The sequence below is a fragment of the Megascapheus bottae genome, chromosome 18 (genome assembly GCF_031878675.1).
Source record: "Megascapheus bottae isolate mThoBot1 chromosome 18, mThoBot2.hap1, whole genome shotgun sequence".
NCBI classification, from domain to species: domain Eukaryota; kingdom Metazoa; phylum Chordata; class Mammalia; order Rodentia; family Geomyidae; genus Megascapheus; species Megascapheus bottae.
Genome location: NC_143526.1, coordinates 5,043,761 through 5,057,501, shown reverse-complemented (window position 1 = coordinate 5,057,501; position 13,741 = coordinate 5,043,761). Strand labels below are relative to the sequence as shown.

Below are 13,741 nucleotides of genomic sequence, written 5' to 3'. Positions count from 1 at the left end.
ACTGCTGTTGTTTATGCTGTGACTGGCCGGACAACAAAGCTGTTGACAGGGTCCTCCAAAGCCACTACCAGATGTTTCCCATTTTGCTTTGCAACTTGCACTGGCTTGAAGTCCAGTAAAATAAGTGCTTCCTCATCCTGGTCTCCTCCCAGTCTCTTCTCCAGACCCTTCCTTTTCTTCTCTTTCCCCCACCCTATTCTTTCTTCTTGGTTCATTTGCGCTTTCTACCCTCACAGAACTGCAGAAACTCAACAATATGGTGTGGCAATTCTGGTTTAAATGCTTGCTCAGCCAGCTGTTTGCTGTTTGTCAGCTTCTACTCAAGGATCAGCTGATTGGAGGATTTGGAGTGGGTTTGCTTGTGAGCTAGTTCTGGCTGAGGATGACATGAATGCGGTGCCTGCAGAGTTAGCCAAAGGGGTCCTGGGCCCTGTTTTCATCTGTTCCACTCTCACACACAACATTAAAACACTCCTCTGGACACTCAGCCAGTTGCATGCCAGTCTCTGCTGAATGGCCTTGACATGAATTTTCTCCTTTCTAAGGCAGTAATGTGCCCTGCCCTCATATCCTTTGGCTATGTTTCCTCTTCAAACGACTCTGAAGACTTGTTTTCCTTTGTATTCCCTTCAGTTAATAAAAGTGTCTGAAATAACAACCTTTGTCATTATCTGTCACCTTAACATACTGTATTTTGGCTTCTATAATTATTGTACTCATCTATGTTACCCCCAATCTCATAGTTATTTGCTCATTAATTTGTCTTTCTAGACTATTATCTTTTCACTAGATTGTCTCTTGAGGGGAAAAGTTTGCTTTTTAAACTGCTGTTCCTGTCTGGTATTGTAGTATCCAACTGAAAAATCCCAGCACTGGGACATGAGGATGCCAAGTTCAAAACCAGCCAGGGCTGCAACATGAGACCCTCGGTCAAAAATACAAGCAAAAAGAAAGTGTTGTTCCTAAGCTTTTTGAATAGTGTCTGAGACACAGCAAGTATTCATAATTTTTGAGTGAATAAATGAATGAGTCCATTCTTAAGAGAAATAAGGGTAAGGATGTGATCCTGGGTTGAGGACTTAGTTACTCAGGAGGCTGAGATCTTAGGATCAGAAATCAGAGTTTGAAGCCAGCTTGGACAAAAAAAAAAATGGTGAGTCTCTAATCTCCAATTAACCATCAAAGAGCTGGAAGTGGAGGGACGGCTCAAGTGATAGAATGACAGTCTTGAGATCAGAAAATACCAAATGAGAGAAAGAGGCTCCTGAGTTCAAGTCCCACCACTGTGGGACATAACGAAAGCGATCCCAGATTTAAAGGTACTCAAAAAAAAGAAGCATGTTTGGATTATTGCACTGACAAAGGCTCACTCCGGTGAGAGGAAAACCCATCAATACACACTTTCAGGAAATAGGTCTTTCCCTACTGCTCCTCAAGTGTCTGTCCAGCTACCCCCAGAGAGGTGTTGCATAAGGGCTTTCGCATAAATGCTAGGACACACAGCACAAATCAGACTACCCATCTCATGGTAGCCAAGGTACTTATAGCTACGACTTCATGTCAGTGCTGTTCCTCAGACAGGCTAGCTCTCCACCAGGCTGACAAAGGTTTTGATTCTTGGTTCCGCAGCTTCCTGTCTCCAAAGCCCCACTTTTCACATTTGCAAACAGAGAATTAACAAGAGCCCACACTTCAAATCATATATGCAGATTAAATTAGTTACACACAGGCTGGTACTTAGGCAAGAATAGCTGTTGTTCCTTTGTGGATCTGTTCATCAGACCAATGCTACTTTCACTAAGAAGCCTCTCTTTTTGGATCATTTTTCTCCCTGGTGTGTGTGTGTGTGTGTGTGTGTGTGTGTGTGTGTGTGTGTACACTTGTGCTTCTGTTTGAGTGAGGAAAGACTTTACATTTTTTTCTCCTTCCTTATACTTTACAAATTAAAGTCTAACATTAACTATAGGTATTTAATGTTATATTTGGGGGCTTATAAAAGTAAGAAATACATGTGTATATGTCAATTTTGAAAGCAAAGTCTTTTTCTAGCAGAGTACTGATTTGTGGAGATGAAGGTCTGTCCTTTCCATAGGTGATTGAATAACAGCTGCAGAGTGTGACATAGAAACTCTGGGTTGCAGGAGGTACATCTGTTTTCTGGCTTTCTACACTCTCCAAGGGACTCTTTGAAGCCTCTGAAATTTAGACTAAGCTAATATGTGCATCTGATCATATAAAGTAATATTTATCGAAATGAACTCCAGGAAGTAGAAATCAGAGGGCTTTTCTTGTCTTTGTTGATTCTTTCTCATTTTCTTTTGCTTTGTTCATTTATCTGTCGTTGGGGGAGAAATGGCTGCAGGGGGGGCACAGAAATGGAGGGACAAAAGGTGAACAAATGCAGCAGTGATACTCACTACACACTACCTGGAAAATTAACTATACAACTTGTGAGTAGAGATGTGAGGTAATAGCTGGAAGATAGCGAGGGAAAGGTTACGATTGTTCACAAAGAAATGTTCTCTTTATCTGACTTATGTAACCATAACTCCCCTGTACATCATTTTTATAATAAGAAGCAACAAATTTTAAAGAAAAAGAAAAGAAAGAATTCATATTGGGGAGAAAAAGGAATTACGCTTAAAAAAAAGGTCTGTCTTTCTGTTTTTTTTAAAGATGAACCAGGCAGTAATAAAAATCAACAAAACCCCAATACCAATACTTCAAAAGGAGAAGACGAAGAAAATGAAGGGGTGGGCTTACAGCATTTGTTCACGCAGTGCTAGGAAGGACTTTGTGTCAGGAGGAAAGCAAGGATGGATAAAGAGCCTTGATTCAGTAGTCTGAGTGGACATGGGAAAAAAAGAATCAAAGAAAATCAGAACCGGGACAGCTTATTTCTGATTCCTCCAGAGCCATCTGTTCTTATTAAGTTTATAAAAGGACTTTTTGAGACAAGCTAACCAAATCATATTCTGGCCTTTCCTTAGGATAGCTTGTTTACCCTACTTCAGAATTCAGAAAAGTTGGTGAATTTCTCCCCTTTAGCCTAGATTCTTCTCCACTCAGCAAATATCAAGAGGAAGGCACTGCAGTCACTGATAAAAACAGGAGTAGGGAGCTCACACCGGGCCAGAATAAGCAGCCACATGGACAGAGACACAATCTCTAACACAGGGAAGGATCTGAAATCTAGGTAAATTTATTCCACAGTGATCAGAGAAGCTCTGGCACAGGACTTATCAGTCTAAGGATTCACTTGGTGCTGTCAAAACTTTCAGGCAGAAGATTATTCTCAATGGCTGAAACTCAGTTAAACAAATTTCAATGCACAAGAGAAAAACAAGATACTTTCCATAAGGTGAGAGAAGAACTCTCAGGCAGGAAACCAGGAAATAAGAGTGTCAGCAGAACTGAGCACTATCTCCACCATGGAGGACCATAGTCCAGCAAGGGGCAGGGCGAAAGAGGTGACCTAGACCAATTAGTCTAACATGTTGTGAAAGGGATGAAGAATCAGAGCCAGCAAAGGGCTGAGCTATATCTGAGTAGCTTTTATCATGGCTAAGATGCTAAGAGGTTTGATCCAGGAACCAAGGTTGTGGTAGTTTGAAGAACAAAATAAGTAATGGCAGTATTGAATATGCATAGAATGAAGTAAATATCCATAATACCAGGCTCATATAAATACATAATTAGTGAATAAATAATAAGACATGGGGAAAAAGGGACAGTTCTTCCTTACAGGAGAATAATAATGAAAGAAAGTAGAAAATGTTCAGAAAGCACATTCTTGTGATAATTGGAGTCAAGAATTATTGATGCATTCCCCAAGTTAATGGATAAAATTACGGGGGAACTCTAGTACTACACAGTTGCTTAGTATTGTCAGAAAAAAAAAAACAGGTCAGAGTATTTTCCTTGAAAGTATGGGTTAATTACAAATGGAAAAAGGTTAGTTTTACTGGGAGAAGCTGTAAGACATTACCTGAATGGGGTGATCAAATTTTTCATTTGACACCAGTGACTTTGAGCCCACTGAAAGGCCACAACAACCTATCTTTGTCATTCTTGCCACACACACACACACACACACACACACACACACACATACACACTCTCTCTCTCTCTCTCTCTCTCTCTCTCTCTCTCTCTCTCTCTCTCTCTCTCTCTCTCTCTCTCTCTCTCAATGTAATGGTCAGAAAACAAAAGAGAAATATAACGTGAAAAGCATCAATAAGGCAGCAGGTCTCCATTCTTCTCAAGCCTCCAGATCATGGAAGAGAAGATACCCTGAGTTGGAGACTATGGTGCATGTATATCCAGTCACTGTAACTTGGCCTGGATCCTGCTTCAGAAATGCTATTCGTGGAGATATCCCAGTACAAGTAGGGTTATCGACATCAGTGAACAGCAAAAAAATCAATGCTAACTTCTTGGTCTTGACAGTTAGATGCTGTGGTTTAGGAAGTAGCTTAATTAAAAATAGATGGAAACTTTCTGGGTGCTCACACTTATAATCTCAGCTAGTCAGGAGGCTAAGAGCTGAGGATTGTGGTTTGAAGTCACCCCAGGCAGGAAAGTCCATGAAATTCTTATATTAAGTTAACCAACAAAAAACCAGAGGTGGACCTGTGGCTCAACGGGTAGAATTTTATCTTTGAGTAGAAAGGAAGGGCAAGGGAGAATGTGAAGCCATGAATCTAAACCCCTAATAGTGGTACAAGGGCTTTCATAAGTGTACACGCACATTTTCTAAAAAGATGGAGATTTTTATGTTGCCCCTATTTTCAAGTCTAAAACTATTACAAAACAAAACAAATTTATATAATTAAGTTTAGCAGGATTTCATCTGTCAGCCCCTAGGACAAGACTGACATACATTGCTCAGGTGAGACTTGAGGGAGTCCTGGTAGAAATCAGAAAGGAACCTGGCCCGGTGGCTCACACCTGTAATCCTAGCTACTCAGGAGGCAGAGATCTGAGGATCATGGTTCAAAGTCAGCCCGGACATTAAATAGTCCATGGGACTCTTATCTCCAATTAATCACTAGAAAACTGGAAAGTGGCACTGTGGTTCAATGGGTAGGGCAGTAGCCTTGAGCTGAGGAGCTCAGGGACAGCTCGCAGGCCCAAAGTTAAAGTCCCCTCCCCCAAAATAATACATAAATCAGAAAGGATAATTGGAAAAAGATATGGCTAAGTAGATATCTGTCATTCTTCTTTGTAGCACAATACTCCCTAAAGTAATGGTCCTGCAGGCCAGCGAAGTCCATATTATTTACATTTCAAGGCCTAGAGCAATCATGGCCTCCAGCAACGGAGAGAGCTCAGTGCACAACTTGCTGAGGAGATCTGGTGATGGATTCTGGGGAAGTGATGGTATGAGCTTAAGAAGACTGCTCGAAAAGAAGAGTATGAGAGCAAACAAGCCAAACCACCTGGAGATTATAGAAGAAAGGCAGAAGCCTCATATCTTGGAGACTAGTAAGTGAGGGATGGCTTCCTTTCTTCCATAGAATTTTCAACTCATAAAGGAATAGGTCAAAACATTTTGCTTGTTTTGCCTAATCAAACAAGTCGTGTCTATAAAGTAACTTTTTGGTCAAGTTATTTTGTTGAACTCTATAATTCTGAAAAGCTTTAGAAAACAAGAAACTTACCTAAATACGATTACACATGAACAAAAAATTTCTCATACACATTGTTAGTGTCATCTCTTGTAAGTTATTAAAACATATGTGGAGGATACACTAAGAAAGGTAATTATATAAAGCCTGCTGAATGAAGACACAAAGTTTTATCTTCAAAGCTCAATGTATTTATAGAGAATTTAATCCCCTATATTAGTGAAGTACTAGAATCAGTACCTAATAAAATTCCCAACTAAGGAGAAAGAAATTAATGGCACAAAGATTTGTTTTGTTACATTTGAAAGAAAAGTTATTAAAGGATGTTGTATACTTTTATTGCAGAAAAGATTGTATTGTAAAACAAGTCATAATTTAAAAAGTCTAGGGAAATGAAGTGAGTGCTTAGGATTCACATAAATCTCTTGTCGTATGACACATAAAGAAGTGTTCTAGTTCTATAGTTCTTTGGATAATGATATGGTTATGAATTCATAGCATTTATTGTACACTCCTTTTTTAAGGAAAGACAATAATTCATCATGTAATTTTGAGTTACACTTGAAATTTTATCTATTGTATAAAAGTTTTCTATAACTTATCAATAATTTATTGACATCTCAGAGTTCTTTTGTGAGAAATTATGAAAACTGTTTAATGATTTCAAGTACAAGAACACTATCTCACTTTGTTATCTGATATATCGGATATATTTGTATTTGGTTATTTGAAATTGGATAGGGAAGGGGGAAAACAAGATGAGGGGTTGGGGTGGGGGGGAAGGAAATGGGGACCAAGACATGTGAAATGGTATTAATGTATGGGAATTAATGCACCTTCTATCTGGCAAATATCATGTAACCCTTCTATTAATTACAATAAAAATATATAAAAACAAAACAAAAACAAAAACGTGGCTTTCAGTTTAACATATTTTGCCAGGTGCTGGTGGCTTAGGACTGTAATCCTAGCTACTAAGGAGAGTAAGATCTGAGAATTGTGCAGTTGAAAGCCAGACAGACCAGGTTAGTCTATGAGACTCTTATTTCCAATTAATCATTAAAACAAACAAACAACAAATTGGGGGACAGGAGTGTGAGCTAGTGGTAGAGTGCTTGCCTAGCATGCACAAAAACCTGGGTTGGATTCCTTGGGACCATATACACAGAAAAAGGTAAAAGTGGTGCTGTGGCTCAAGGATAGGATGCTAGCCTTGAGAAAATCTCAAAGACATGCCAAGACCTAGAGTTCAAGCCTTAGGATTGGCAAAAATAATGCTCAAACAAACTTGCCAGGAATTCATGGCTCAAATCTGTAATCTTAGCCACTCAGGATGCTGAGATCTGAGGACTGCAGTTTGAAGCCAATCCAGGTAGAAAAGTCGCCGTGACACTCTTATCTCCAATTAACCACTCAAAAACCAGAAGTAGATCTGTGTGGGTCAACGTGACAGAATGCCAACGTTGAACAAGTCAGCTCAGGGACAATGCTTAAACCCTGAGTTCAAGCCTTACAGATAACAAAAGAGAAAAGCAGTAGTTGGAGGTGTGGCTCAAGTAATAGTGCCTTGGCTCTGAGTTCAAGCCACAGTGCTGGCACACACACACACACACACACACACACACACACACACACACACACACACACACTCACACGAACAACAAAAAAAATAACATTGGATTAAAAAAAAACTTTGGCTTAATTCCTAAGAGTATAGAGAAACCTCAAGTAGCTGTCACTGTGGAGTTAACTGCTTTGTGATGAATTCCTAGACTCAGGCTCAGAGCAAATAGCATCTTTTCATTTGGAAGGCAGGTCCATGAACCTGACATGCCTGTGGTCTGTACATACCTCCCACTGCATTACAGCGCGAAGTCATCTCCCAGAGCACCAGAGCCATGGAATACACATCGGTCTGCTTGAAAGACTCAACGTTCTCCAAATTCATCCTGGATTCTAGTACTTCTGGGGCCATGTATCTTGCAGTTCCCACCTAGATAAAAACAGACATTGAGGTTTTTCATTTCATTATGTCTTTATTTTCACACTGCGGTGAATAGGTACCATTCCTGCATGCAGATAATCTTTAAAAAAAAAATCACAGGGGCTGGGAGTGTGGCTGAATGGTAGAGTGCTTGCTTAGCAAGCATGAAACCCTGGGTTCAATTCCTTGGTACCACATATTCAGAGAAAGCTGGAAGTGGGGCTGTGGCTCAGGTGAAAGAGTGATAGCCTTGGGAAAGCTCAAGGATAATGCCCAAGCCCTCAGTTCAAGCCCCAGGACTGGCCAAAACAAAAAACAAAACAAAACAACAACAAAATGTTTCCAAATAGGGTGATTCACCTCTGTAATCCCAGCTCCTCAAGAGGCTGAGATCTGAAGACAGCAGTTCAAAGATAGCCAAGACAGAAAAGTCCATAAGAATATTATCTCCAATTAATCAGCGAAAAGCTGGAAGTGAAGGAGTAGCTCAAGATACCACTTGAGTATCAGTTTTGAGCAAAATAGCCAAGTGACAACAAGAGGCCAAAATTTAAAAGCAAAAATAAGAACAACAAAGAAAGCTAGAGTACACACAATTATTGAAAAAAGAATAGAACATCTCTCCCAGAAAACCTTTAGAAGATTATAAACAAAGCATGCTAAACTAAGGAAGTAGCAGAGAATTCTGACCTATAATGGACATTGTCACAGATAATATGAGCAAATAAAGCCCAGACATTTTAGATGCTTAGTATTGCATTTACAATGAAAATTCTATGTTTCTTGTTTGGGTACCAGTGTTTGAACTCAGGGCCTCACACATGCTTGCCTTGTTTGCTCAACTGGCACTCTACCACTTGAGCCATGTCTCCATCTCTGATTTTTACTAGTTATTTTAGAGATGAAGTCTTGTGGACTATTCTATCTGGTTTGGTGTTGAATTTCAATTCTCTAGAACTCAGCCTCCTGAGTAGGTAGGGTTACAAGTATGAGCCAGTACCAAATAAATAATTTCTCTTTGATTCTTGAAACTCTAAGATAAAAAAAAAAAACCTGACACTTATTTTGATCACTTAAAGGTTGTTTTAATCTATGTTTACTCCAAGATATATTCTTGCTTTCCAAGATGTGATAAAAGTCTATGTCACCTAAATTAAAATTATATGAAAGTATTTTCAGAGAACAAGACCAAATCCAAATCATATTTTAATTTTCAATGATGTGACACACTGTGTTTTAACTTCTGGACATGTATTAAACTCTATTACTGACCATATGTGAACATGGGATTCAGAGGAACAAGAAAAATACTTGTAGCAAAAAGCACTTTCAACTTAAATGTTTGATATTGTAGCTTGTACAGCTTGACTAACTAATAACAATTGGCAGACCTTGTCAAGGACTCAAGAAAGGTCAAATAATTTAATACCAGTGTTCCAGGGAATGGCTCTTATAGGCACATATTATAAGAAAAGGTTTTATTTTTAAGGGGTCACTGTATGAGTCATTGCCTTGGCATATGGATTTGTTTCTGTTTCGACGTGTTAACCCAAACACTGCCTGGGTAGCCATGAGCACAAAGGGCTGCCTGGGCAGACAGTTTACAAGTTCAACACTTCTAAATGCATAAGAAGTGTATCCTGGGGCCTGGAGCATGGCACAGTGGTAGAGTGCTTGCCTAGCATGCACAAAGACCCAGGTTCAATTCCTAGGTACCACATATATAAAAAAGCCAGAAGTGGTGCTGTGGCTCAAATGGTAGAGCTCTAGACTTCAATAAGGCCACAAACAGTGCTCAGGCTCTGAGTTCAAGCCCCAGGACTGGGACACACACAAAAAAGAAGTATATCCTGCCTCTGGCCAGAGACAATAACTTTGTGAATGCCTCGGGCTCATAACCCAAAAAAGATGTCCTGGCAGTTTCCAGTCACATTTCAGTAATTCATTAACCAAAATGCTTGCTTTTTAATGACTAGTGATGATCACTTTCACCATCTTGGCACTGGGCTAGGTATCTTGAGTGTCACAAGAACATGGATTTAGATTTCAAGAAGAAAGCCTTCTGTAAAGCTAGAAATCAATATATTTGTTGACATTAATCAAGATGATTGAACATTGATATGTGAATTAAGATCCCTTTGTACAATTAAAGATTATATATGTATATATATACATATATATACATATGTGTGTATCTATACATATATGTATATGTGTATATATGTATATATGTGTGTATACACACACACACACACACACACACACATACACACACACATATATATAATCAAGCATGTAGAGGAAAAAGAACCAGGTAAAACTGCAAGATAGGGAAAAACAGAAATAAGCTGTAACTCATGTCTGTAATCATAACTACTTGGGAAGCTAAAATCTGGAGGGTCATGATTTGAAACCAGCTGGGACAAAATTCATCTATGTGAGGCCACCTCCAAAATATCAGCAAAAAGCTGAACTGGAAGTGTGGCTCAAGTGGTGGAGAACTAATCAATTAAGCAAATCAGCAACTGTGAGCCCTTGAGTTCAACTAGAAGAGATAAGACCAAATGGTGGTGGGAAGTTAGCCAAGTTATAGTGGCTGGATAAATAGTGGAAATGTGGTACATGCAAACACTAAAGTATAATTTGGCTATAGAGAATGAGATTATGGGGCCAGGAGTTTGGCCTCGTGGTAGAGTGCTTACCTAGCATGCACGAAGCCCTGGGTTCAATTTCTTGGAACCACATTCACAGAAAAAGCCAGAAGTGGTGCTGTGGCTCAAGTGGTAGAGCTCTACCTTGAGAAAGCTCAAGGACAATGCCCAGGCCCTGAGTTCAAGCCCCAGGACTGGCCAAAGAAAAAGAAAAGAATGAGATTATGTTGTCTGCAGAAAAATGGACTGAATTGGAAATAATCATGTGAAACAAAATCATGTGAAACAACAAAAAAAATAGACTCAGAACTATTAATTAACACATTTTCTTTCACATGTAGAATTTAGTGAGGGGGGAGTGAGGAACAACATAGGAAAATAGAGGGGAAATGTGAAGAGGAAAAGGGGCAGGAAGAATAAGAATGAGTAATAGACGGATCCTTCTGAGAACATTACATTATGTGCATGTCTGCACATGCCATAATGAAGCTCATTACTTTGCATAACGAATAGAGATTATAGACATGTTAAATAATTGTTGTTTTGTTGTTTTTCGGAAGAGGTATGTTTGGGCCAGGCTCAAAGGGCGGTAGGATTTGGCACTAGATTTGACTTACCTGCCCACTATTGGCCAGGTCATCTACAGAGAGAGTAGGGTCCAGACGCAGGGACAGCCCAAAGTCACACAGGCAACAGGTAAGGTCACTCTTCACCAGGATATTGGAGCTCTTGAGGTCCCTGTGTACAATGGGTACCTTGGGCCTCCCACATGGGGTGTGGTCACTGTGCAGATGAGCGATGCCCCGGGCCAGGGAGCTGCCCAGCTGGCACAGGTCCTCCCAGCTGATGATATGCCTGGTGAGGTACTCCTGCAGGTTGCCCTTGGCATGGAAGGCTGTGATGAGCCAGTACTGTTTCCCCAGGTCCGTCTTCCGCTCCTCAGCCGTCAGGAACTGCAGGATGTTCTCATGCTTCAGGTTGATGTCTGAAAAAATGTCTTTCTCGGTTTTCCAGGATGCATACTCCTCATAAGGGAAGATCTTGACAGCCACAGTCTCGAACTGCTCTGAAGTGTTCTGCTTCAACTTGGCCTTATAGACTTCGGCAAAGCGTCCTTTTCCTACCAGGGTGTCCAGTTCAATGGGAAGCAGCTCGGTGTTGTGGTTGATGTTGTTGGCACACGTGGAGCTGATGTCAGAGCGGTCGTCCTCCAGGATGATGGCACAGTGGTCGCTGAATTCCATGAGCTTGCGAGTCTTGCTGCTTTCCCAGGACGGGCTCAGCTTCTGCTGCCGGTGTACTCGGTAGCAGTAGAAGATAACAATGACAGCGATGGCGATTCCCAGGGGTGGCAGAAGGCTGACACCTGTCACTTGAATGATGACTAATAACAAGTCAGGACTGCTGGTGGTGTATTCTAAGATGGAGACAAAAGAAGGGAGAGGAGATGGGTTCAGGAGATACAACGTGCCCACGTATCTATCTATATGTTAGCATTTGAATGCTTTCTGCAGGTTCTACTCCTGAGAGTGTTTTCTTTTGGTCTAGTCATTGTCACTTTGCATTTTCACTCAAGTCTGGCATCCTACCACTTGAATGACACCTCTACTTTTGACTTTTTTTTTTTTTTTTTTTTTTTGCTGGTTAATTGGAGGGAAGAGTCTCACAGACTTTCTTGCCTGGACTTGGCTTCAAATCTTGATCTTCAGATCTCAACCTCATGAGTAACTAAGATTCCAGATGTGAGCCACCCAAGCCTGGCCACTGTGATTCCCCTCCCTGACCCCTCCCCTGCCTCTCCCCAGATACTGCTGTGTACCTGTACTTCATTCTTTGCCTCTGATAACCCATTTAGTCTGTCCTATTCTTCCTTCCCACCCTAAGGCTTGTTCTCTACTACTTGAGCCACGCCTCACCTCCACACCTCCTAGTCTTTGTATGTGCTTGATTCCACTCACAACTGAGTGAGTAACGCAAACCTCAGGATTCCAACAACTGGTAGAGGAAGTCATTATTTGGGAGTCAGTTACATTAATGCAATTTTTTTAAAAAAATGTGCAAAGGTACACAGTTTGGCAATTGACCATTGAAACAGATTATGACTCACACTGGGAAGATTGGTTGGGGGACAAATGACAGGGAGGATGGAGCAGAAGTGGCTGCAGAAAGGAGAAGAAAACAACAGCAAAAAGACAAATTGTGATCTTGTAGAGGGCCTGTGGAGACTGTCCTTCAAGTCCTCCCATATAAACCTATACAGCAAAATTAAAGACACAAGCACCACGCAAACTGCAAGGCCTTATCTGCTTGAAGGGCTCAGCCTGCCTTCTCCATATCTCTAGCTGTGTGAAAGGCCTCACGTGTCACACACCGGCTTGATTATCTGCTTGCCTCTTTCTCTTGCAATACAGTCAGCTCTACATGGCAGCAGCTGTGTCTATTTTGATCCTTGGGTTATATCAGGCATTGGTCTAGACTGGGCCACTTTGTGGTAGTAAACAAATGCATGGTTACTTCTGGGAGAAGGTGTTCCTCACATTTCTTATGTTCTATGGCAGGATCTGGCAAAGTATGACTCAAAGGGACATTCCATGGCTAGTTTTGCCATTGTTCATTTTTATAGCCTTGCCATCTAAGACCTCCATTTCTCCTTTTCCTCTCCCCCCTTCCTCCTCCTCCTTTTCCTCCTCCTCTTCTTCTTCCTCCCTCCTCCTCCTCTTCTTTCTCCCTCCTCCTCCCCTTTCCGCCCCCTCCTCCCCCTCCTCCTCTTTCACCTCCTTCTCCTCCTTCTTCTTTTTTCCTCTCCCTCTCCCTTCCCCCTCTCTATCTCCCTCTATCTCTATCTCTCATTTTGATGTATTAAACTAAGTACTTCATGTTTGCTAGCAGTCACTCTACCACTTAAGCTTACACGGACAGATCATTTTTGCTCTAGTTACTTCTTAGCTACCCTTGGGCTTATTGCCTAGGAATGGTTTGGACCCCAATCCTGGTGTGTAATTAACATCACAGCATGAACTCCTTAGCTTGGTTCATTAAGATGGAAGTCTTGCTACCTTTTTGCCTGGGCTTGTCTTGGAATGAAATGTTCCTGATTTCCACTTCTCAAGAAGCTGGGATTACAGGCTTGCACCACCACACTCAGCATTTTTACACACACACACACACACACACACACACACACACAGAAAGAGAAGGTGGGAGGGAAAGAAAAGAGAGAAGAGGTGAGGGAGAAAGGAGAGGCAGACAGAGAGTGTAACAGAGACAGAGAGAGAAATATTCTTGCAACAGAGGTCCAAACAAAAACATTTATTATGTAGTCTTTTAAAAGAAAAACAATGTGATGATTATTTTTCATATGTAAGAAAATACAGTTAAGAAAATTTAAACGTTGACTACATAATTTCTTATTTGTGTCTATAATTTATTTTTATAATTCCAAGTGGTTTGTTAGTGGTAGGTAGTTTTGTAATTCC

General features: G+C 40.8%; 1 protein-coding gene across 1 annotated transcript in view; it reads right to left on the bottom strand.

Moving 5' to 3' along the window:
• Positions 1-13,741, bottom strand: part of Tgfbr2 (transforming growth factor beta receptor 2) — an 87,405-nt gene that overhangs the window by 12,144 nt on the left and 61,520 nt on the right. The window contains exons 4-5 of the mRNA XM_090351795.1: positions 10,883-11,682; positions 7,482-7,623 (exon numbers count right to left, since the gene is read on the bottom strand). Coding sequence (XP_090207921.1) covers positions 7,482-7,623; positions 10,883-11,682 — 942 coding nt within the window. The remainder of the gene's footprint in view (positions 1-7,481; positions 7,624-10,882; positions 11,683-13,741) is intronic.